The sequence below is a fragment of the Hyperoodon ampullatus genome (genome assembly GCF_949752795.1).
Source record: "Hyperoodon ampullatus genome assembly, chromosome: 2".
Taxonomy (NCBI): domain Eukaryota; kingdom Metazoa; phylum Chordata; class Mammalia; order Artiodactyla; family Ziphiidae; genus Hyperoodon; species Hyperoodon ampullatus.
Genome location: NC_136915.1, coordinates 58,847,291 through 58,873,814, shown reverse-complemented (window position 1 = coordinate 58,873,814; position 26,524 = coordinate 58,847,291). Strand labels below are relative to the sequence as shown.

Here is a 26,524-nt window from a genome sequence, read left to right as displayed (position 1 = left end):
TTCTCAGGAGGCTGAGGCTTAGCAAAGCTAAACAAATTTACCAAGATCCCTCAGCTAGCAATTGTGGCAGATACTATTAGATGACAGTACTGAACTTCACCCATAACACTCCTCTCTGAGGTTCCCATCCTGACAGAGTAGACATGTAACTCAATTCTGGCCAATGAAATGCAAGTGGAAGTCCATGGGAGAATGTCCTTTTCCCTTCACCTCTTTCCTTCCTGAAACTTGGATGAGAAGCCTGGATGTGTAGCATCTGAGGATTAAGGCCAACACACTAAGGCTGCAGAGGAGAAAGGTGGAAAGAGCCTGGTTCCTTGGGGTATCATTAAATTAACATGCTAGCTCTGTACTACCTTCCACTATGGCCTTGTCTGTTTAAGTCACTGCACTTGGGTTTTCAGATATTTGTACCATAAAAGACATCTAAATGATAAGTCTCAGAACTGGAATTCAGACATAAAACTCTGAAGCCTGCACTCTTTCCAATGGATATTTCTGACAGTTTGCTCTTTAATAAATCTATTCTTAAGACTTTCAAAGTGACTTTTTGGGTACTGAGAACAATTTCAGTACTCATAACTACTGCAAGTATTCCTCACTTGATAAAGAAGATGTGTCCCTCAAAAACCATGTGTAAATAATTTAGACAGATATAATTGTTAATGTGTTAATAGCTTTTAAAAGAGATATATAATAATCTTATAAAATATTAGGAGAACATTTTTATGATACTAAATAGGAAATTAGGGGTAGCCAACAGATCGCCAACAGGCACGTGAAAAAATGCTCAACATTGCTAATCATTAGAGAAATGCAAATCAAAACAACAATGAGAGGGGCCCTGGCAGTCCAGTTGTTAGGACTACGCGCTCTCATTGCCGAGGGCCTGAGTTCAATCCCTGGTCAGGGAACTGAGATCCCACAAGATGTGCGGCATGGCCAAAACAAAACAGAACAAAACAATGAGATACCACCTCACACGTGTCAGAATGGTTATTATCAAAAAGTCTACAAATAACAAATGTTGGCAAGGATGTGGAGAAAAGGAAACCCTAGTACACCGTTGATGGGATTGAAAATTGGTGCAGCCACTATGGAGAACAGTATGGAGGTTCCTCAAAAAACTAAAAATAGAACTACCATATGATCCAGCAATTCCACTGCTGAGTATATATCAGAAGCAAGTGAAAACACTAATTCAAAAAGAGACGTGCATTCCAATGTTCATAACAGCATTATTTACAATAGCCAAGATATGGAAGCAACCTAAGTATCCATCAACGGATGAATGGACAAAGAAGATGTGGTATATATACATACATACATATATATATATATATATATATATATATATATATATATATATATATATACACACACAATGGAATATTACTCAGACACAAAAAAGAATGAAACTATGCCATTTGGGTTTTTTTTTTTTTTTTTTTTTTTTTTTGCTGTACATGGGCCTCTCACTGCCGTGGCCTCTCCCATTGCAGAGCACAGGCTCCGGACGTGCAGGCTCAGTGGCCATGGCTCACGGGCCCAGCCGCTCCGCGGCATGTGGGATCTTCCCGGACCGGGGCATGAACCCGTGTCCCCTGCATCGGCAGGCGGACTCCCAACCACTGCGCCACCAGGGAAGCCCGAAACTATGCCATTTGTAACAACATGGATGGACCTAGAGAGTATTATGCTTAGTGAAATAAGTCAGAGAAAGACAAATACTCTGTTATCACTTATATGTGGACTCTAAAAAATAAAACAAATGTATGTAACAAAACAGAAACAGACTCACAGATATAGAAAACAAACTAGTGGTTACTAGTGGGGGGGGCAAGATAGGTGTATGAGATTAGGAGATACAAACTATTATTTATAAAATAAATAAGCAACAAAAATATATTGTACAGCACTGGGAAACACAGCTATTATTTTGCAATAACTTTAAAGGGAATATGACCTATAAAAATATTGAATCATTATGTTGTACACCAGAAACTAACATAATATTGTAAATCAACTATACTTCAATTAAAAAAAGCAGTATGGCAGTTCCTCAAAAGTTTAAACTGGGTTACCATATGACCTAGCAATTCTATTCCTAAGTATCAATATATGCTCAAGCAAAATGAAAACATATGTCTATACATAATCTTGTACATGAATGTTAGTAGAGCATTATTCATAGTAACCCCAAAAATAGAAACAACCCAAATGTCCATCAACTAATGAATAGATAAATGTGATATATTCATACAATAATGGAACATTAGTCAGCCATAAAAAGGAATGAAGTTCTGATACATGCTACACCATGGATGAACCCTGAAAACCTTATACTAAGTGAAAGAAGCTAGTCATGAAGACCAGAAATTGTATGATTCCTTTTATATAAAATGTCCAGAGTAAGCAAATGCACAGAGGATGCCTAGGGCTGGGAGGGTTGGGGGGAGATGGGGAGCAACTGCTAATGGAGATGGGGTTTCTTTCTGGCATGAAGAAAATGTGCTAATATTGTGGTAATGGTTGCACAACTCTTTGAATATACTAAAATCATTGAATTGTGCACTTTAAATAAGGTGAATTGTATGGTATGTGAATTATACTCAATAAAGCTGTTATATTAAAAGAAAAAGAATTAACCAACTAATCAAGATCAGTGGATCCATGAGATAGTAAAAGCTGCAGGATATAGCAAAACTTAGGCATTCTCTGTCAATCTGGCACTACCTTACTTTTCTTTGAGCTTAAACTGTGGTGTTTGTTCCCATACTGCCCTCATTTTCACGTTCCTAAAGTTGCCTTTGCAATGAGATTCTTGTCCTCATGGACTCTTTTCATCTCAAGGGGACTACTTTATCCCAGAGGCAAGGAGGATTGGTTAAGTCTTGGACACCTGTTAGAACCCTGGCTCCCTTATGTCTAAGGGGAAGTAACATAAGCTCTGTAAAGGGGACAATTCTAATAGTTACTGAGCAAGGTTAAGCTGAGGATTGCAGATGTAAGGCACATGAAGTATGGAGCGCAGTGCTTAGTATATTATATATTTGACAACACAACCCATCACTGATCTCAGTGTTTCCATCATCCCTTTGCTACCTGACCATACCTCTACTTAGCGAAAGATGTGAGCTTCTTGCCCATGACATGTAGCCAGTAACCCCAGGCTTAGCAATGTATTCATAAAATCTGTCTAGTTTTTACCCAAAATGTCTGGAACATAGAGGTGTTACTTTTTATGTTTCACTTAATCAAAGTTATTCTGAGTACCTAACAACTGGAGAGAGAGAGCAAGATTGGAAGGTTATTCTTTCCCATAATGATGAGACCTGGATAGCATCTCTCAACTATGCCCTGTGATCTGGGTTCCCATGCACCTTCAGCAGAAAAGACTAAACTAGGAAGAAAGCAGTCAGGCCACCCCAGATTTAAATCCCACCTCTCCCTCTCATAGCTGCGTGGCCCTGGATGCACCACCTAACCTCGCTAAGCCTCAGTCACCTGTCTACAAAAATCGGAAAAATAATCATATGTACCACACAAGGTTGTATAGGGGATTAAATGAGGTAGCACATATAAAGCTTTTGGCCCAGTGCTTGGCAAACAGTAGGAGTCCAATAAATAATTTTTTTAAGTATAAAAGAAAAAGTAGTTTGTGAAACTTTTGAGAATTACTAGAGAAAACGTGTACTTCAAATACAGTTGACCCTTGAACAACATGGGTTTGAACTGCGCAGGTCCACTTATAGGTGGATTATTTTCAATAAATATATTGGAAAAATTTTAGGAGATTTGTGACAATTTGAAAAAACTCACAGATGAACTGCATAGCCTAGAGATATCAAAAAATTAAGAAAAACTTAGGTATGTCATAAATGCATAAAATATTTGTAGATGCTAGTAGATACTAGTCTATCCTTACATAGGCATAAAGTGAGTGATATTTAATATAAAATTAATAATGTGTTACTTTCTTACTGTTCTATAACTTTGCTTTCAAAGAATTACATTACCGTACAGTATGCCTGTTTTTCCTAATCAGAGAAACTGCGTATCGGCCTATCATTCACAGGTAAGTGTTTTTTTAAAAAATGTAACAGTTTCCAATGCTGTATTATGAATATGACTGCAATATTGTATGCCATAAAAATTTTATGATGATTCATTCATTAGTGTATAGGCTAGGCTACTATGAAGCAATCATATCAGTTATACTAGGCTATTATAAAGCAATCATATTGCTGCTTCTTCCCTATCAGTGCATGAATTGTGACACCTGTAAATAAACATGAATTTCTTTTTCACATGATCTTTTCATTTTTGATGTCAGTAGTAAGAGATGATTAATCTTGTAAACAGACAACATTAACTTAGAGTATCAAGAAATACAGTACAGTATTATAAATGTATTTTGTCTTCCTTATGATTTTCTTAATAACATATTCTTTTCTCTAGCTTACTTTATTGTAAGAATACAGTATATAAGACATATAACATACAAAATATGTCAATCAACTGTTTATGTTATCAGTAAGGTTTCTGGTCAACAGTTGACTATTAGTAGCTAAGTTTTGGGAGAGTCAAAAGTTACACGAAGGGGTCAGCACCCCAACCCCTGCGTTTTTCAAGGATCAATTGTACAAAACTAAAGACATTCTTTTTTTTTTTTGCTGTACACGGGCCTCTCACTGTTGTGGCCTCTCCCGCTGTGGAGCACAGGCTCCGGACGCGCAGGCCCAGCGGCCATGGCTCACGGGCCCAGCCGCTCCACGGCACGTGGGATCCTCCCGGACCGGGGCACGAACCCGTGTCCCCTGCATCGGCAGGTGGGCTCTCAACCACTGCGCCACCAGGGAAGCCCTAAAGATATTCTTTAAAAAAAATAAATAAATGAAACAAAGCAAGGATAGGGTGACCAACGTAGCCCAGTTTGCCCACAATTTTTCCCCCAAATTAATGGTATTATTTCCATCTTTAACACTAGCAAAGGAGTCCAACACAGACTGACATACGTGGATATAGTTTAGATGTAACAGTGAAACATTTTTTTTTTTAAGGGATAAAAGAGAGTTTTATTCAAGCCAAACTGAGGACTATAGCCCAGGTGATAGCCTCAGTAGCTCTGAGGAACTGCTCTAACAGTGAAACATTTGAACTATGTACATTCAGGAAGGAAAATATTTTTTTCACATCAACCTTTTCCTATTTTGCAGTTTCTGAATAGCAGAAACTAAAGACACATTTCTCCCAATTTAATTTAGTATGAAGTAATATAACTTTTATGATCAATTATTTGTCTTTAAGCATAAAACTTAAGAGATTTTGGCTGCATGGTTGTCTGGCTCCTGAAGTCTGGTTATTATTAGAATGTAACAAAAGAGCATTTCCACAAAGCCCTCCTCAACTCCAATTAGAAAATTATTACTTTCATTCAATTATTACTTTCAGTTTTAAAATTGAAAGTCCTGTGTCCTGATAGCTCCCTTAGTCTCAGGCAAACCAGGGAAGATGGTCAGCCTACACAGACACCAAATTTAAGATTTGGGGGTCATTATTAATAATAATAGCTTCCATGAATATAGTGCTGACTATGGACCTGGCACAGTGATACACAATTAAGAAGCCAAATTCCACTTAAACAATTAAAATTACCTTGTGCATTAGGTTTTATTTTTAAACCCATTTTAAAGATAAAGAAATGGCAATTTGGAGAGATTAAAATTGCCTAAACCCTAGAAGAAGAATGGAGCTGGGATTTGAGCAAAGATCCTTTTAAAACTGTGCTGTGCTGTATCCCATCAGGCCCTTGCCCCCAATTACCTCCAATGAGTAAAAAGAGTAGAAAGATTATGGAAAACATTGTCCCACAGAGTGAAAATATTAATGGCCTGAAAAGGGTTTTGGTAGCTTCCTTGATCATAATTAGGGAGTTGGTGATAAAAAGGATGCATTTAATATTTAAAGTTGATTTCTTGGATCTCTGCTGGAGGCACAGCATGGGCTGGACTGGAGTGGAATTGCTCAGGTTAGACTGTTAGGAGGGAACCTACCTCTGCACGTACACCACATACTTGGTGTCTATGTAGGTGGGCCTCCCAGGGTTCCAGGTACAAGTCATGTTGCCTGAATATTCATAAATGACACAGGTTACTTTGTCAGGGACATCTGGTGGATCTGCAACAAAATATATCACTTAGGAGCATAGAAACATAAAGATTTTTATAGTTAGTTGATAAACTTTCCATTTTATTTGGAAAACCAGGCCAATTGGTACACAACACCTGCCCCATTCCATCCCTACCAGCTCACCTTGCAACCCACTTTGCCCTCAAACATTGCTACTTTCCTCCATATACTTTACTATATTCTCCTCTCCTATGGGGATACTAAGGTGATCAAGTTCCTCCCATCCAAAAAGAAAATTCCTCTCCAAATTGTCTCCCCTCAGCTGCCAACGTATCTTTCTCCTTTTCATAATAGCTTTTTTTTTAAAAAGTCCATTATACTGGTCTTTTTCCTCAACTCCCATTTACTCTTGAACCCCAAACAATGAAGATTCAGACCAGCAATTCCACAAGAACCACTGTTGTTAAGGTCATCGTGACTTTCTAGTCCACAAATCCCATGATTTCTGTGAAGTCATCATTGAGCTTGACCTCTGCAGCATTTGCTATTTTGGTCACTCCCACCTTGAAATCTCTCTGCCTTTTGGCTCTTGTGAAAGGGTTCTCCATGGTGTTTTTCTTCTACTCTGGCAACTATCTACTTCTCCAGCACCTATTCCACTACCCACTTTAAAAGTTTGGTGTTCATACATACAATGGAGTATTACTGAGCCTTTAAAAGAAAGGGAATTCTGGCATGCTACAACATGGATGAACCTTGAGGACATTATGCTGAATAAAATAAGCCAGACATGGAAGTGCAAACACTATATGATTCCACTTATAGGAGGTATCTAGAACAGTCAAACACACAGAGACTGAAAGTAGAATGATGGTGGCTGGGGAGATGGGGGATATGGGGAGTTGTTGTTTAATGGGTACAGAGTTTTGGGTTTGCAAGATGAAAAAGGTTCTGGAAATGGATGGAGGTGATGGTTACACAGTGATGTTAATGTACAATATGCTTAATGCCACAGAACTGTGCACTTAAGAATAGTTAAAATGGTACATTTTACTACAATAAAAAAAGATTAAAAATTTCTGGCATTCACAGAATTCTATTTCTGGTTTCTCTCTCTTTTTCCCTTCTCCCATGCCCTCAACTCTTTCTCTGAGTGACCCTATTATGGGGAATATTGTTAGTTTTTGTCTGCTACCATCTTTCCCTTTGAGAATTGACATCTCCCTCACTCCCAACCTCATCCCCACTCCACCCCTATGCCAAGGGCTGTCAATCACACAGAAGTGTACCCTTGACCTAGGCTAACTAATCAGAGTATTTCCCTTGGGAATGAACACATGACTCAAGATGAACCAATCAGAGTTATCCAAGGATCTTCTTCTGGAGCCATTGTAAAAGAGGTGCTTCTCCCCTGCTGAAACTGCTATCTCTGAGTAATACGTGAGCTGTGAGTTGTTGATGGCCATCTTGCTGTCATAGTGAAACAGTCTATTTAAGAATGAAGCCAAGGCTTCCCTGGTGGCGCAGTGGTTGAGAGTCCGCCTTCCAATGCAGGGCACACGGGTTCGAGTCCTGGTCTGGGAAGATCCCACATGCCACGGAGCAGCTGGCCCCGTGAGCCACAATTACTGAGCCTGCGCGTCTGGAGCCTGTGCTCCGCAACAAGAGAGGCCGCGATAGTGAGAGGCCCGCGCACCACGATGAGGAGTGGCCCCCACTTGCCACAACTAGAGAAAGCCCTCGCACAGAAACGAAGACCCAACACAGCCATAAATAAATAAAAATAAATAAATAAATAATAATTAAAAAAAAAAAAGAATGAAGCCAACACAGGGGAAAACAAAACCCAAGAAATGAGAAAAGATGAGCGAGTTCTAATGACATCATTTGAGCCCTTGGAACCTCTGAAACCTATGAAACCCCAGCAACTGTAGAACTGCATCTGGAATTTCAGATGCATCATCCAATAATAAATTACCAAGACTCAAGATAAAAAAAGAAGTATGGAAATACTGAGTGTTTACCATATGTTCACTTTTCAGCTTGGGCCTACATTTGCAATACTGCCTGGGAAACTTGACGACTCAAAAAATGACAAGAGGGATTTCCCTGGCAGTCCAGTGGTTAAGACTCCACACTTCCACTTCAGGGGGCACGGGTTCGATCCCTGCTCGAGGAACTAAGATCCCACATGCCTCACTGTGCGTCCGAAAAAAAAGGGGGGGAAAAAAAGAAAGAAAATGATAATTCTTTCCCATTAAAAAAAAAAAGGAAAGGATGGGGGCTCAGAAAGGATAAAAATACAGACATTTATGCACCTGAAGTTATGCCCAAAGCTTTATCTTAAATACAAATATGTTCTTGCACTTCATCTGTAAATAAATCATCTACCAAGAATACTACTTATAAAAGAAGAAATAAATATGTGAAAAATTTGTCCTCATTGCAAATTAAACCAATAATAGATGTCATTTAGATCTATCAAATTGGCAAGGATTTTGAAAAATGTTAATCCACAGTATTGGAATGAACTCAGGGAAATCCTCTAACACACTGCTGGTGGGAATGCAAATTGATACAACCTTTATGGAGAGCACTTTACATATCACAATCTTTAAAAGTGGGAGTAATATCTTGTGACCCAGCAATTTTAAATCTAGGAATGCAACCTTATTGAAATGTTCATAGATATACAAAAATATTTGGCTAAAAAGGGTTTGCCTCTTAAAGTGTTGTTCCTAATAATGGAAGTATTGGAGACCACCTTAACACCCCAAAATACACTCCTAAAATACATCCAAAAACAAAGTTATAGAAGACAGTTTAAGTATATGGCCTTTGGAAGGCACTAGAAATATGTTTAATTAATTAAGTAAGTACTGGCCATATGATAAAGTGAAAAAAATAGTATAGTATAGTGGTCTCATGTGAGAGACAAACAGAGAGATAGAGAAGGGGAGAGAGAGAAAAAGACTGAAACTGAAAAAGACATATTCCAAATTATTAAAGAGGGAGTCTGTTAGTAGTGAGATTATGGGAATATAGAAATTATGAGTATTTCTTTTTTGTTGGTCCAAAATTTTAAAAACTTTCTGCATGAATACAATTTGATTTTACAATTAAAAAACATTTTCAAGGAGATATGGGGATATATGTATATGTATAGCTGATTTACTTTGTTATAAAACAGAAACTAACACACCATTGTAAGGCAATTATACTCCGATAAAGATGTTAAAAGAAATAAAAATAAAACTTTAACTTGGCCTTCTCAGAAAAAAAAGAAAAAAAAAGGTGTTTTCAAACAGCAAGAACACACTAAAATAATTTAGAATATTTTGGTGAGTTGTAGTATCAAGTTACAATGGGGAGAAACTGGACTCCAAGTAGGATAAAAGAAATCTTTAACTTTTCTTTGAGCCTTGAAGGAGGTAGCTGTGAAAACATAAATTTAAATCATTTTGGATATTGATTGAGTTGGGGTGCCTCAGTGATCTGTGCTGAAGTTATTTTTTCCCTCTGGTTTCAGACAGAGTATCACTGACTTGGCCATCCTAAAAGACAACTGTCAGTCTTTTGGGCTATGTTATTCCACAGCATTCTCTCTGAAGTGTCTGGTAACTAATTAACTTTGCAAAAGATCAAATGGATTATATACACACATGCAAATATACACACTATTTGTTAATGTGAAGCTATGTAAAGAAGGGAATGTGAATATGGTTATAAGAATAAGACCGAATTGTTTTTAGATCTCATTGCCAGGTTATTAAATGTCCATGGATAAAAACCTTCTGTACAGCCAGATAGCAAAAAACACTCTGCTCTCTCCTACTAATTGCACCTCTCCCCTACCATTGGGTCCCTCACTATTCACAGGCCAGGTTTCTTGTTAATTCAGAGTTTAGCCAAGTATCATTTTCTACTGTGAGCTTCTTGAAGACACTGTCTGTGATCCCCTCTTCTCTGAATTTCTATCGTTTAACACATTTTTGGTGCATACCAACCACTTAGTAAAGTTTATTTCATGACTTGATTGGCTTGATTAATAAAATGACAATGAGAAGAATTTAAAATTAAAAGAGGGGCTTCCCTGGTGGCGCAGTGGTTGAGAGTCCGCCTGCCGATGCAGGGGATACGGGTTCGTGCCCCGGTCTGGGAAGATCCCACATGCCGCGGAGCGGCTGGGCCCGTGAGCCATGGCCGCTGAGCCTGCGCGTCCGGAGCCTGTGCTCTGCAACGGGAGTGGCCACAACAGTGAGAGGCCCACGTACCGCAAAAAAAAAAAATAATAAAAAATAAAATAAAATTAAATTAAATTAAATTAAATTAAAAGAAAGTCAATACTTCTGGCAAAGATCACTCCATAATTCCTTACCTAAGGAGCACACAGACTAGCCTATTGTGTCACTAATGAGACTCAGTAGCAATGTTAAAGACGAATATTCAGTGCCTTCTACTAGATAACATGATGACAAGTAGAGATCAAAGATGGTTAAAATTTAAGGCAAAGATATTTAAACTTTTAAATAAATGATTATGTGGAAATATGACTTTCATGAATAGTTTAATCTGGTGTTTTTAAACGAATAAAGACATAGTATTTTATTCCGTGATTGGTGTGACTCTGATAGAACACTTTTCATAATATGCATGTATTTAATCACAGATAAGAATCTAGGAAGTTTTTAAGATTATGGCTAAAAATGAAAACTGTGATAATAATAGTTTGTATTTCACAAATTACACATTAAGGTACAGAACCTTTTTAATATGTTTAGATATCTTTTTAGGAACAGCAACGACTCATTTATCTTCTCTTTGTCTTTTATGATTTGTCTCCAGTTTAAAAAATACACATAATCATTTTGTTCAGAACAGTGATGATAAGTTGACACAGTAAAGCTCACAGGATGAATATCCTGTAATCAAAGTGATCCAGTGAAAGCAGTGTGATTTCTAGAATACCACAAAACCCCTCAAAAACCTTTGCTTGACCTACTTAAATAGAAAGTTCTGTTTGCTAAGAGTGCAGAGCCTGAGAACACAGGGGTTCTTGAATCCAGGAGTTTGAGTACACCCTTACATGGCAGTTACAATTTCACGCTCATAACCAGAGGTCTATGTAAGAAGTTCCAACTCACAAAGTAAATAAGTGGAAAGGGTGATGTTCTTTCTAAGCAGCCATCAGCAAAAAGTGTAAGTGCTTCTAATATGTTGTCCTAGAAGGGGAGAAAAGGCCATTCCCTGGCCCTAAACATCGCCTGGTGGTTGTGTTTGAGGGCAGAGGGCCTCAGGCAACACAGGGAGAGCGGTTGGCAATAACCTGTCACCCAAACTGCAACAGAGGGAAGGAGGCGTACTTCTTTTGCCTCCTTTCTTACTCTGGCTTTAATTAAAAACTAACCTTTCCACACAACTGTGAAAGTTACTCATTTGCCCTCTAAAGAAATATTCTCTCAACACCCCACCACAGCCCCAAAGAATAAATAGGAAAGTATTGAAGCATGAAGGGTTATTTCTGTTTCCTGAGGATGTGGACAAGCTAAGAAGTCCTTAGACATCAGATAAGATGTCTACTTGTGGTTTCAGTTCCTACAATTTAGGGCAAGTTTAGCATGTTAGTATTATTTTAAGGCATAAATTTTTTCTTTGACTCCAAAACCTACTAATTTCCTTCCTTAGTTCACCTCTACTGCTTCCCACGGCTCTTCTCTCTTGAAAATCACAGAGATCAGGAGCCCAGCAGGACGATAGCCTTACTTGAGAACAAGGAAGCCTCCTGCTTCTCAGACATCCCCTCAAGGGGCAGGTGGAGGTGGCCAGGTGGGCTTGCTCTGTCTAGCTGAGGACTGGAGATGAGGAAGAACTCAGATTTGATTCTCAAAAGTATGGAGAAAGGGAGCATGACAAAAACCCAAAGCCCTCTATCTTTCACTGAAAATGGGCCCAGATGCTGTAGGGAATGAACCTCTGTGTTAAAACCATGCTGAACTTAACTGATTTTTCCTTCATAATAGTAGAACCAAGAGTTAAGTATATAATTATACAAGCCAGCCCATATTACTATAGTAACTTAAACACCTTCAGAATACCATGAACACAAATTGAACTTACCAAATATTTAAAAAATTAACTTAATTAATTTTTTTCTTAATAATTATAATAAACACAATTATTCACAATTGGGGCAGTGACATTAGGAGCAGGGAATTGTATCAGAATCTCCCCATGTTTTATCAAAAGGATGCATTTAAAAGGGTTTAGGCACATTAATGTTGTAGATCAGCTCGGTGCTTTGTGACCGCCTGGAGGGGTGGGATGGGGAGGGTGGGAGGGAGGGAGATGCATGAGGGAAGGGATGTGGGAACGGATGTATATGTATGACTGATTCACTTTGTTATAAAGCAGAAACTAATAAAAAAAAGTTGTAGTTTAAAGTGTATAATATGCTTTCAAATAAATTATTGAAATTTGATGCTTACCATACATAGCCAATATAATTAGCCTCATTTTACAGACATGGAATTAAGCCTCAGACTAGTTAAGCAACTTGCCCAAGGTCACACAGCTGGTAAGAAGTATAGCAGGGACACAAAGCTAATGTTGCAAATGTTTTTTTCCTTCCTAAATCTTAGCCTCAACATTTTTCAATGGGAACTGCTTCAAGGTTGATATTATTGAATAGTTTAGATAACGATGTTAAGTAAAAAACAGATGAAAAGAGCAACAGTGAAAATCTGAGGATGCTGCCCTTCACATATGCTGTGTTTGGCCAGACTAGTGTTGGAAAATTATTTTTTGAGTGCGTTGGCATACAAACATTTAAAGTTTGTAGAGTTCACATTGAAAATTTACACTTCTGTCTTCTTTTGAAGTGTCCAAAGATCTAGGGATACTGGGCCCTCATAGATGCTGAAGCTGGGCAGTGGCTGAGCCCAGTAGACCATCTCTGTGCTTTCCTCTCTGCAAGGATCCCACCAGCCTCCTTAACTCACACATTTCACCAGCCTGGCCCCTGGAGACATTTGAATTTGCAATTCCTACATTAAACTAATACAAGAAGTGAACTATATTAATTTGCCTCTATTTTTAGACAAGATTGGTAATTACCAGTTAATTGTTAGACTAACTTTCTTTTGGATTTTGAATGCACCTCAACACTTACATCCAGAAGAAATGTCTTTTCCACATATCAGTGTCTCTTGAAAATATCCGGGACATTCAGCAGTACAGTACATAAAGGCTTGTGGCTCCAGAAAGTTGTTATACCAAAGGCGAGCTGTTGTTTTATTAATTCTTGTGATTTGAAATCTTTCTTTGATGCCATTTTTATAAAAATAAAGTCTCCTTGGTTGGCAGTTCTTAATTGCTGCTTGGCAATATATAGAGATATTCATACCCATCTTAAAAATTGTGGCTGGTTCTACCCAGATGCGTCCAGAGCAGTTTATATTTGTAATTCCTGGAAAACAAATAGATAAAATTAAAAATTCCATGTAAAGCATTAAAACCAGAGATTCAGAAGAATGTGCTATTGTATTTAAAAAAATTTTTTGATTAATTGAATAATTTCCATTGGAAAAGAGTTTTAGGACTCAGAGTATCATTTGTTTAGTTTAGCAAAGTGTGTTTTTACCGTGTTCTGTTGATGTTCATCAGCATGACACAAGACTAGAATCAGCTTTCAGCCTTTAAGTTTCTCTAGCATCTAAAGAGCAAATATGATTAGCTCTCCTATTTTAAAGGTGAGGACTGAGACATTTTGAGTCTACCTCATTTTTCAAAGGTAACATTAGGAATAAGAATTGGCACTGCAGAATCCAAACCCCATTCACCAGCTACTCAATCTTTCACTCTTTGATAAAGGCTACTTTTTTTTTTTTTTTTTTTTTTTTTTGTGGTATGTGGGCCTCTCACTGTTGTGGCTTCTCCCATTGCGGAGCACAGGCTCCGGACGCACAGGCCCAGCGGCCATGGGTCATGGGCCCAGCCGCTCCGCGGCATGTGGGATCTTCCCAGACCGGGGCACGAACCCGTTTCCCCTGCATCGGCAGGCGGACTCTCAACCACTGCGCCACCAGGGAAGCCCGATAAAGGCTACTTTTAACAGAAAACTATGAGCTTAATGAGTAAAATCAGTACTAATTACTAACTGCAAAAATTTATTGCTTGACAACCACTTAAAATTCATCATTTTTAAGTTGAAATGCAAGTTTCAAAACAACATATTTAATGGAGGCTCAATGTTAAAAATAACTCGATGAATGAATTAAAAAGAAATACACTAAGATATTAACAATGATAATCTCTGTGTGTTAGAGTAATTTTTTATTTTTAATTGTATATTTCTGTGTTTTAAAAATTATATAATAACGTATTATTTTTATAACCAAAAGACAATAAAGTCATCTTCATAAACTTGAATGACAATGCAATGCAATATCAATTAAATTCACATCAAGGAAAATTTATTGTAGGCTTTTTCTGGAAATACCTGTATCAGAATATCTTAAAACCTTATCAAAATAGTGATAATTAAAGGTCAGTATTTGATTTTTAAGGGTTCTTATCTTTGGAATTCAAAACTTAAAGAATTAACTTTTTAATAATATAAACATAATTGAATATGGCCATTTGTGTAATGAACATTTACATATAAGTTATAAATATTTAAATGTTGAAGTAATGATAAAAATAATTCCATCATTATCAATAGGGAATTGAAGGCAAAGACGTGAAAAGACGTTTTAAGAAAGCATCTGACTGCTTTAAATAAGTTCAACAATTCAAGTTCAGACAAACTGCATCTTGAGCACCCTAAAAAATCTGTGAATACTTTCATGAAACCATTGCGAGTAGTGTTTGAGAATATACAGAAAATATCAAAAATGTCAGAAGACTTCAGATTTGGACAAATATTCTCCTGGTTTTCAAAAGTGGAATAAAGAAGAACCCCAGAAACACTGGACCTCTGAGCTTCACAATATTCAAGAATGAATTAGTAAGTTGATCATTTTTCAGTACATAGAAGAAAATCAGTAATCAGCAGGAATCAACATGGATTATATAAGAATAAGTCAGGGCTCCCCTGGTGGCGCAGTGGTTGAGAGTCCGCCTGCTGATGCAGAGAACACGGGTTCGTGCCCCGGTCCGGGAGGATCCCACGTGCCGCGGAGCGGCTGGGCCCGTGAGCCATGGCCGCTGAGTCTGAGCGTCCAGAGCCTGTGCTCCGCAATGGGAGAGGCCACAACAGTGAGAGGCCCGCGTACCGCAAAAAAAAAAAAAAAAAATATGAAAAATTGTCAATTTCTCTTTTTAATATGTTAAAATAAGTCATATAAAACATTAATTTCTTCTTTTTTTTAGATTGGTCAGAAGAATGCTAAACATAGTATATTTTTTATTCAGCAAAGCTGTTAAAAAGGGGTAAAATATTGTTCTAGTAGAAAACGTGGAAAAGATAGTCTGGATGATATTAAAAATATTCATAGCAGATTGAACAATAATATATAAAATATTTTTTAATGGACAGCTGGTAGGTCTCTAATGCCACATGACACGGGCTTGTCTTATTTCTCTATGCTTTATATTAATCACTTGGATATATAAACAGAAGTCCTACTTATCATTTGCATATTTCCAGAAGCTGGAAAAAGTAGCTGGTGTCTTATTTTTACTAAATCTTCTTGGATAGCTGTTGATCTGACTCTGGAAGTGTCCAGTATCCTGCTGGAAGGATTCTAGTTCTCAAGGTGGGGTACTTCTATATCTCTAATATAATGTGTCCCAACCTACAGAAGACAGTTTTGCTTTTGTCACTATTCTGAGTAACTTTCATGATTTGCAAAGTTTCCTTCAAGGTCTAGGACCCTGCCTTGGTGTTGCTTATCTCCTAGTAAATGAATCCCTGTCGCCTGCCCAGGATGCTATGCAGAAACTCTCAAATGCTGATGGCTGCCCTGCCTGAACTTCTGATGATCTCTCTCCTGGACTCCTAAAATCTGTGTATGCCTTTGTCATAATGCCAGATGTTTGTGTGAGTTACAAAATAGGAATAATAATAGCACATAATACTACTGCACAAAGGAATACAAGGCTTAGCACAGCAGCTGACACACGGTAACCGTCAATAAATGGTTTGTGGAATTGAATTAAGTTGAAATGTTTGATGAGTTATCGTATAAGTTAAAAATGTTCAAAGATAGGGCTTCCCTGGTGGTGCAGTGGTTGAGAGTCCGCCTGCCGATGCAGGGGACACGGGTTCATGCCCCGGTCCGGGAAGATCCCACATGCCGCAGAGCGGCTGGGCCTATGAGCCATGGCCGCTGAGCCTGCGTGTCCAGAGCCTGTGCTCTGCAACGGGAGTGGCCACAACAGTGAGAGGCCCACATACCGCAAAAAAAAAAACAAACAAAAAAACAAACAAAAAAAACAAAAAACAAACAAAAATATGTTCAAAGATAGAATATGCCAACTCAAAACAATAAGCTCCTTCATGGAAATGTTGGTATAAGAATTAGACGTCTGTCTGTTAGGATGCTTGATAAATGAATCCTGCATTAGGAGGGAGGTTGGACTTTATTTCATTCCACATAATTTTATATGCTTATAATTTTTTTGAACATAATAAGTTTTTATTCTTCAGAGATCCTAGCATAATGCCATGAGCATAATAAACACTCAATATTTTATTTGAATAAAAAATAGCAATAGGTACTCAAAACACTCTACCTCCATGACACCAATTGAAGAATATGTAAAGAGCTATTGCCACGTCCCATTGAATTGTGACCTGATTCATGCCTGAAAGCAGGAAAGAGCTCTTTGTCGCCCTCTAGAAAAAATATGAAAAAGGTTTAAATTGTAATATTTTAATAAAATAACAATAAAATACTAAAAGGCATAACATTTTTTCTAACAGTTGTTTGTGATGAGAATCTTTAATTAGGAAGAAAAAAAGGAAGGAAGAGGGAGGTAAAGGAAACAGGGCAAAGAAGAGTTACTGGAGTGCGAGGAGGTAGAATACAGGTCGAGGAGTAAAGCAAAAGTACGGAATTTTATACCCTCCAAAAATCACTATGAATTACCTTAGTAGGACATTTTGGCCCTTGATAAAATATAATTCCTCCTAATCTTGTCTCTCTTATCAGAAATCTCTTTCTGCTCTAACCCCTGATGCTCAGTTCTTTTCCTGACCAGGTTTACATGCCTATCAAGCTCCAGAAATATTAGTCTTTGATAAGTAAAACTCAGGAAAAGCCAAAAATGTCAGAACTTCCAGAAAAAAAAGCATTCAAAATGAAGAAAGAGAAAGTGAGACAAAGGCTTATGTGCTATCACCAGTTAAATCTACAGAAAGCCCTTTTATCTGTAGAGAGTTCAAAAGAAATACCTTATAGAAATTCCAAACAATATTGCCATTAGTTTACAACTGGAGTTACATTATTCAGTTAATCAGTTACCTACATTATTGAATAAATTATTCAATAATCAACATTATTCAGTTATTTTTATCTCTTTAGTAAAATCTGAGCCTTTCATGTAAAACAACAAAACTCATGACTCATCAAATAGCACAAGATATCTGATAACACTTTTAAAAACTGGGGTCCCCGTGACTTATGAATATAAGGATCCCTTTCATAGTTTGTTAACAATAGTAGGTCTTCACTTTATAAATAATAGGCAAAACAAACCCTAAAATGTTCCTAGTTAGGAGTTAACTACTCACCTAATAGAATATATGCAATATTATTTAAAGTGATGTGATAGACAATATTACAGATTCAACTTCCATCAGTGACCACTGTATGAAATATCACAAGAACTTATAAGAGAAGACAACTTGGCCCATGTATTTCCAAAAGAAAATATAGCTGTTTTTTGAGTATTTAGATGATCGTTGTCTCTTTACCTTTCAACGTGTTTGAAGCACATAATTCCACTTCAGAGCCAGGCTGTCGCCTGTGTCACATCTTCTTTCCTCACTGCCTGCCTGTCAACGATCACTTCAGGTTTTCAGTGATGAGGCAAATGGAAAAAATCAGCAAAGCACCGACCTACATTTCAGATTCTCAAAGAGGAACTCAAACCGTCCAATTCAAAATGACTGGCTCTTATGTCACTATTTGGGAAAACCCAGATTACTGAAAGTGAACTGCTTTGTCAGTACTTTTTTTTCCTCATCTTAATTTAAAATAATCTGTCTCATCCAAGAAGTAGAACACATATATATGCTTTATCTATCAAAATCTTTGACACCAAAGATATGATACTTAGTTTTCATTTGCAACCAACACTGATATCCATTATAAACCCATTTCTTAAGAAAAGAAAGTTTAAATGCTACTGTTGACCATTCATTTATTTAACAAACATTTTTGAGCATCTAATATGTGCCAGGTATTGTTCGGGGCATTAAAGATATAATGGTGATTAATCACAGAAAATCTGCTTTATTGTATTGTTTACATGACAAAATTACAGATTAGTGGCTTTGATCTATTGTTCATGGTTTAGCAGGATCCTACGACCAAATAAAATAATTATCAAATTATTTGGTTGGTTTATAGTAAACATCACCAGGAGACTTCTGCGACACACTTTTTCTTGCCTCCTTATTTATTCTACATGAATATCTTTTCACTCTTTGTACTCCTTTATATTGTAAATGACAATTAATTTATTCATTTCCTCCACAGTGAATTTCTTGAAGTTAGAAACTCCATACTGTCTTTTTATTTTTTATATCTTTAGTACCTAGCACATTAGAATACTCTGGGGGAATATTTAAAACATTCCTATGCTCAAATTTATTGTACCCAATGAAATCAGAATTTCTGTGAATGGTTGTTTGTGCATCGATATTTTTAAAGAGCCTCTCCTGGTAGTTACAAGGAACAGCCAGGGCTGAGGACCACTGGAATACACGAATAAGAGTGTCTTTGACTATCAACTGGGTTTTAATCACCAGTAACAATTTTCTAAACTGTGAAGGCGAGGGTATGGGAAAACATTTCACATACCAAGAACAGAAGGTGCAAGTAAATTGTTTGGGACTTGCAGGTTGTTTCTCCAGGTTGAAGGGAAAAGGATTTGAGCTGGAAAATTAGGTCAGTTGCAGAATGTAATGGGCTTTGTATTCCTGTGTATTCCTGTCCGTCCTCCCATTCACCCAGGTGCACATAGCCACCTAGCCGTTGCTTGTCAGGCTACACAGCTGAAAAAAAACCAAAACAACAACAAAAAAACCCCAACTTCCTTTATCAGAAAGTGTCAGAGATAGCAAAGATTGTTAGGCAGAGAAATACATAATCAAGTTGGATTTTTAGAAAGATAATTCTAATTACTGTGTGGAGAACTGAATGAGGGTAGAGTCCAGTTAGGAGGCTATGGAAAACCAAAGTCTGATGAAAGCCTAAGGCAAAGCAAAGGCAGTGAGAACTGAGAGGAGGAAACACACCTGAGAGCTCTGTGGAGGCCGATTCAACAGCTGTGCAGTGAACAACGCTGTGTGGGGCTAAGAATTTGGGAGCTTAAGGATTGGCTCTGTGGCTACTTTTGCTGACTCAGCAGATAACAGCATTAACTGAGCACACAAAAGGAGGAGTGAGGGTGGGGAAGTAATGAATTTGGTTCAGATCATGGTGATATGGAGGAGCTTACAGCATGTTCAGAGAAGACTGGTAGGATATTGGAGACATGGGTAAACTTGAGAGAGTTTGAGCTGAAGATCTAAATTTAGAAGATTTCAGCATGTCAATAGTATTAGAAGTAAGATTAGTATAAGAGAACTCAAAGAGAACATCCAGGGAGCTAAGGGAAGGGAGTAGATGGCCAGAACCAAAAATCTTGACCAAAGGACAGAAGAAGAGATACGAGAAGAAGTGTGTGACCAGTGTCAAATTGTCAGAGATTAAATATGATAGGAACTAACGGGTAGTGTTGAATTTGACAAAAGTCTGTCTTCCCTGAGAATAGTTTCAGAAAAGAAATGGGGGCAGAAAGGAGATTGAAGTGAATTAGAATAGAAAATAAAGGAGAGGACATCATCTAATCTTTCAGGAATTCGGACAGTGGAGATGAGATTGATGGACAGCTCAATGCAAATCAGGATTCGTTTATTTATTTTAATGGGGGCTGGTGGTACTTCTTAACCATCTTTTCAAAGATATTTGCCATGCATATCTCTTTTTTGGTGAACAGTCTGTTCAAATCTTTTGTCCATTTTTATTGGTTTATTATGTTTCTTATTATTGAGTTTTGAGAGTTCTATATGTGGTTTGGAAACTAGCCCTTTATCAACATATGTTTCACAAATATTTTGTCCTAGTCTGTACCTTATCTTTTCATCTTCTTACCAACATTTTTTGAAAGAAGTTTTTAATTTTGATTAAGTCCAATTCATTAATTATTTTAATGATTCTTTCTTTTGTTTCTTTGTCCTGTGAGTCTCTGCTTAAAATTTTATCAATGGATCAATACGTAATATTGCTTTATGTGTATTTCTGTTTAAAGACAGTTTATATTGTTGATTCATTAACGTTGAACTTAGGGCCAACAGCCCTATAATTCATATCTGAACAAAGCTTACGTAACACGGGTGTTCTTTGTAGTGTACATTGCAGACTTCTTACATTTAGGAGAACTAGACAATACTACAGGACTATACTTGGGGGCCAAGTTAAACAGCAAAATCACCAAAAAAAAAAAAAAAGCACAGAATGTGAAAAATGTAGCACTAAGATAGACTTGAGAAAGGACACTTGATTACAGTATCATGCTGAAACAAGTTTCTTAGCTGGGAACTTGCACATTGTGTGACTCAAAACTTTCACCACTCTGTAAATCTCAGCAAATGACTGACAAAGTGCTGCAAGTGTTGATTTTGGGGTTACAAATAAATTTTAAAATTTAAAACTTCAGAACTTCAGAACAGAAGAAAACAGCTAGAACTGTAGTCCTTATGCAATTGTGCTTTTCTATAAATTTACCTGCCTATTGTGGATTGAAAATATCTCCAGTTTCCCTGTCCAGTGGCAACATTGTCATAAACCAACTGACTACTAGAAGGAACTCCTTGAAGTGGATTGGTTAGGATCTTTCAGTTTAAGAAGTATAGCTGGGGCTTCCCTGGTGGCGCAGTGGTTGAGAGTCCACCTGCCGATGCAGGGGACACGGGTTCGTGCCCCGGTCCGGGAAGATCCCACATGCCGTGGAGTGCCTGGGCCCGTGAGCCATGGCCGCTGAGCCTGCGCGTCTGGAGCCTGTGCTCCGCAACGGGAGAGGCCACAGCAGTGAGAGGCCCACGTACCAAAAAAAAAAAAAAAAAAAAAAAAAGTATAGCTGAACCAAGACCTGGAATGTTAAACTGTTGCCTAGCAACACTGGTCTAGCACTGGAGAGGAGACCTAGAGGAATCTATCTTGCCTCAGAACTCAGATGCCCTATATGGGTGGGAATGAGAAGAACAAGGAATGGACTGTTGATCCCTGAAATGGGAACTTAGTGACTCCCTGACTCTGAATAGAGGTGGAAAACCTACCACCTCTATATAGGGAAGTGATATGGCAGCCCCAACATTTTAAAATAGGCCTGGCTTAGGACAGCTAATCTGGTTAGAGAGGAGGACTAGGGAACTCTTAAATTTGTGATTGCATAGCAGGTACACTATTTCTACTTTGATTACTGCGTTTCTTTGAAGTGGCTTTAGTAGGGGAGAATGTCTGAATATTATCATCCCTTTGAAGGTACCACTAATTATGCAAATCCCATTAAGTAGACCTGATTTGGGAGGCTTAAAGTTTTGTGCCATAGTAATCTAGCAATGCTGTATGGAAAAAAGGAAATCAATATTATGGAAGGGTGGGGAGACTGATGGGTGTTTGGATGAATTGTTTTTTGTAGGAGAGAAGATGACAATGGCTACCCATAGAGGCCAGAGGAAGTCCCCTAATATATGGATATGCTCAGAGCAGACATTTGTACATATCTGCACAATTCTTGGTAGCTAGGATACAGTGGTACAGCCCAGTACTCTCTACACCATGTAAAACAGGTATGCCCATTTGAGAGGGCTCACTGTACTACAATGACTAAAGTGTGACTGGATCCCTCCTCACTCCCTGCCAGGGGCAAGACATGTATCCACTCTCCTCCTTGGGCAGTTACAGATCGAACCAAGATGACAGAAAAGGGCCTTTAGAAACTGCAGCACAAAGATAAGACAGAGGGCTTCTTTTTCCCTAGGCAAATAACAGGAGTTATGCTTTGAAACAATTCCCCAATTCATAGTAGAATAATAGTCTAATTGTTTAATAGACATTTGGCTAGGAAAGTGGCTTCCTCCTCCCAATTTCTTCTTTAACATTCAAAAGAGAGGCAATTGCATGGGTGGGCCCCCCAAAATTTAGGATGAGAGAAGAAAAGCCCACTGTGACTGTGGACGGACTCATGCAGGGGCAGTGAGCCACTCCTCAGGTCTATTTAAGGTGGTTTCTGTATATACTGCAATAAGGGGCTTGAGCCTGGAGTAAAGAACCATTTTGCACTCTTCAATATACTGACGTTTGCATGTGCAATTGAAGACTTATTTGGATAATTGACTGTGTCAGCCTGCCCTTCTGTTGTTACAGGCCTAATAAAGGGGCCTTAAGTGCCTTCTGTGTGCCAGCATAGACTGGCTAAGTGTTGTGACTACAGAAGAGGATGTTAATGGCTTTCAAGGACCCTGAAGTAGGAAAGAAGATTGTATTTAAAAATTACAATGAAAAAAAATGCTAATAGAAAGATATGAAAACAATTAGGGCATCAGAGAGGAATATACAGGAGCCTCAGGTTCACACTTTTCCAAGCTTCAGCCCTGAATGCCAACTCCTGTAGGGCAAAGTTTACCTGATCTGGGTCAGTGACTCAGGCTTGGTTTCTTACCTGTTCCCTCCAGTTTGATCTCACACTTGTGACTCTGAACTAGATTTTATGGTAGCAAATAACTCTGGTTTCTCTTCAGATCGTGTAGATCTTTTGCCTTTTTATGGCACCAGCATTCCTCTTTCAACTGCCTCTACTTCTACCCCATCCTCCTCCAATGGGTGTGTACCACACCATTTCACTTTGCTTCACCAACAGTGCCCAGCTCACTGTCTGGGCCTGCCCTACTTTTCAAAACTCACAACTGAGTAATTACGAAAAGTACAATTTCAGTTCTGCAGTCTTAAGAATGTAACAGACAGTATTATTCATTTCAGAAAACTTTTTGTCAAAAATGTTGAACTTACTTTTGTAACTTCAGGGCCTTGAAGTTATCATTTTCTTGACAATAATTTTACCTGGAAAAACTCATTCTTCTAATATGCCAGATAAAAGAGGTGTCACTTTATTAATTTTCTCAACTACTGAATTAATAATCCCATTATTCATAAAGAGTTATGTAGTCACTTTGAAGAGAAATAAATACCATAAATCTTTTGACTCTTCCAAAGGACTCTACATGTACCCTACATGCATCTGCTCAGTATTTTGCAGTATCAAATGCCTTATGGCTCATTCAGCTCTATCGGAAGAGTGGGTGCTACTGGCTGAATCATCACCATTTCCTGTGAGGTGTGCATTAAAGGTCAACTTTATCTTATTTCCTATGAGTTTCTTAGAGACTTAAGAATGCTCAGAAGTGGAGGTGAACTCAAAACCTTCAATGTACAACTGTAGCTCTTGGAGACTTCATGCATACTCCTAAGGAGATCAGTTTCCAGATTTTCAACTTCCTAATGTGCACTTTCCTACATTTGATTTCTCTGAGAATAAGCCTGGGTTCCCAGTCGTCATTCTTTCACTTCTTAAAGAATGGTATCCCTCCACCCCAAATCTCAGTATTGTGCATGACCCTGGGTATAATTAGCTCCAGGGTACCAAACAAACAGAGAAATGGAGATACTGGTTTCAGGGAGAACTCTTCTGATTACTAATCAAGGCACATTAAACTCATAAGGCTTCTAATCATTTCCTGCATTGTATACATTTTTTAGAAAAGTGAAGCTTACTAAAATACTTGTATTTCAGCCCATATTGATGTACTCTGAATTTTAACCAATTTGGGTGGGGATATTTGGGCCCATTTTGGAATAGTCTGAATGCTGAGCATCAGAAGTAATATGGGGGACTTATCCTCTTAAATGTAAATGAGATTTTTGATGGACTGTCATATTTTTTCTAGACACATTGGATAAAATTCATGTGTAACTACCTTATCAATAAAGTACAGCAAATCTGAAAGAAATCAAGCAAAATTTTAAAGGTTTTGTTATCAAACTATATCATGGCATATTTGTCCCTATTACAGCCTTGTCTCACTTATTTCATCTTATAAAACATTCAATAATTTCTATTTAAAAGGAAATAAACTTTTTTAGACTTATGTTTAATATTTTAGACATTAATTTAAAAATATGCAATAGGGTACATAATTTTAAATGTTTATTTTAAGGGTATTTAAAGAAAACATTTGGAAGACCATTGTACTAGTGCTCACCTATACTAGCCAAACAAAATTTGTATGTGGAAAAAATACACCAAAATATCAATAGTGGTTTCTTTGGATTATGGAATTATGGTTACTTTTTCTTCCTTTTGCTTTTCTATAACTTCCTATTTTTAGGATGAGTATATTGTATATGATAATTTAAAAACATTTAAAAAATACTAAACACATTAAGGACAGGAAGTCTTTAAAGAGAGGGATATAAAGAGGAGATTACTTCCTAGTCGATTCTAAAATATGAGGCAGCTGGAGGGAATTATGGATATGTCTACTGGTGTACACATTTATTTATGCAAGTTCAACTCTAAGTGGAGGGGGGGAAGAGTTTTTATCCCACTAAATTCTCCTTCATTCTTCTACCATCTTCTTTAAAAGAGACCTTAAGTCTTTAGTGACTTAAAGAAAAGAAGGCCATATCAGAAATGCAATAATAATAAATATTTTTTAAATTGAGGTATAATTGACAAATAAAATTGTATTCAATATATATTTAAAATGTACAATGTGATGATTTGGTATATGTATAATATGTTAAATGATTACCACAATCAAGATAATCAGTGCATTCATCACCTCACATAGTTACTCTTTTTCTTTCTCTCTCTTTTTTTTTTGTGAGAACACTTCAGATCTACTCTCTTAGCAAGTATACAATATGGTATTATGCATGATATTCACCATGCTGTATGTTAGATCCTCAGAACTTATTCATCTTATAAATAAAAGTTTGTACCCCTGGATCAACATCTCCTTATTTCCCCCACCCCACAGCCTCTGGGAACTACCATTCTACTCTCTGTTTCTATGAGTTTCACTTTTTATTGTTTTTAGATTCCTCATATAAGTGATACCAAATAGTATTTGTCTTTCTCTGTCTTGTGTATTTCATTTTGTGTCCTCCAAATTCATCCATGTTGTTGCAAATGGCAGGATTCCTTTCTTTCTCATGGCTGAATAATATTCCATTGTATATATACATCACATCTTTTTTATCCATTCATCTTGTCAGACACTTAGGTTATTTCCATAGCTTTGTTATTGCGTTTATTATGTATAAAGGCAATGAACATGGGTATGCAGATATCTCTTTGGATACTGATTTCAGTTCCCTCAGATATATACCCAGGAGTGGGATTGTTGGATCATATGGTAGTTCAGTTTTTAATTTTTTAAGGAACCTCTATACTATCTCCAGTAATGGCTGTACCATTTTACATTCCCACCAACAGTGTATGTGTTCCCTTTTCTCCACATCTTCTGCAACATTTGTTATCTCTTGTCTTTTTGATAAAAAAAAGTCCATCTAACAAGTGTGAGGTAATATCTCACTGTAGTTTTGATGTGCATTTCCTTCATGATTAGTGATGTTGAGCACCTTCTCTGTTACCAGTTGGCCATTTGTGTATCTTTTTTTGGAAAAATGTCTATTCAGTTCCTCTGCCCATTTTTTAATCAGAAATGTTTTTCTGCTATTGAGTTGTATGTTCCTTATATATTTTAGATATTAACCCCTTATCAGATTTATAGTTTGCAATTATTTTCTCTCATTCCATAGGTTGCCTTTCCTTTGTGTTGATTGTTTTCTTTGCCGTGCAGAAGCTTTTCAGTTTGATGTAGTCCCACTTGCTTATTTTTGCTTTTGTTGTCTGGGCTTTCGGTGTCATATCCAAAAAATCATTGCCAAGACCAGTATCAAGGAGCTTTTTCTCTGTGTTTTCTTCCAGGAGTTTTATGGGTTCAGGTCTTACATTTAAGTCTTTAAGTAATTTCAAGTTAATTTTTTTGAATGATGTAAGATAGGGGTCTAATTTCATTCTTTTGCATGTGGAAATCCAGTTTTCTCAGCACCATTTA

At 37.5% G+C, this 26,524-nt stretch overlaps 1 protein-coding gene across 1 annotated transcript in view; it reads right to left on the bottom strand.

The window, feature by feature from the left end:
• The window catches only part of IL23R (interleukin 23 receptor), a gene marked incomplete at both ends in the record, with an annotated part of 53,121 nt that extends 36,185 nt beyond the window's left edge, over positions 1-16,936 (bottom strand). Inside the window, 3 exons of the mRNA XM_079698092.1 lie at positions 6,057-6,180; positions 13,301-13,597; positions 16,867-16,936. Coding sequence (XP_079554218.1) covers positions 6,057-6,180; positions 13,301-13,597; positions 16,867-16,936 — 491 coding nt within the window. The remainder of the gene's footprint in view (positions 1-6,056; positions 6,181-13,300; positions 13,598-16,866) is intronic.
• Between the last annotated feature and the right edge of the window lie 9,588 nt (positions 16,937-26,524).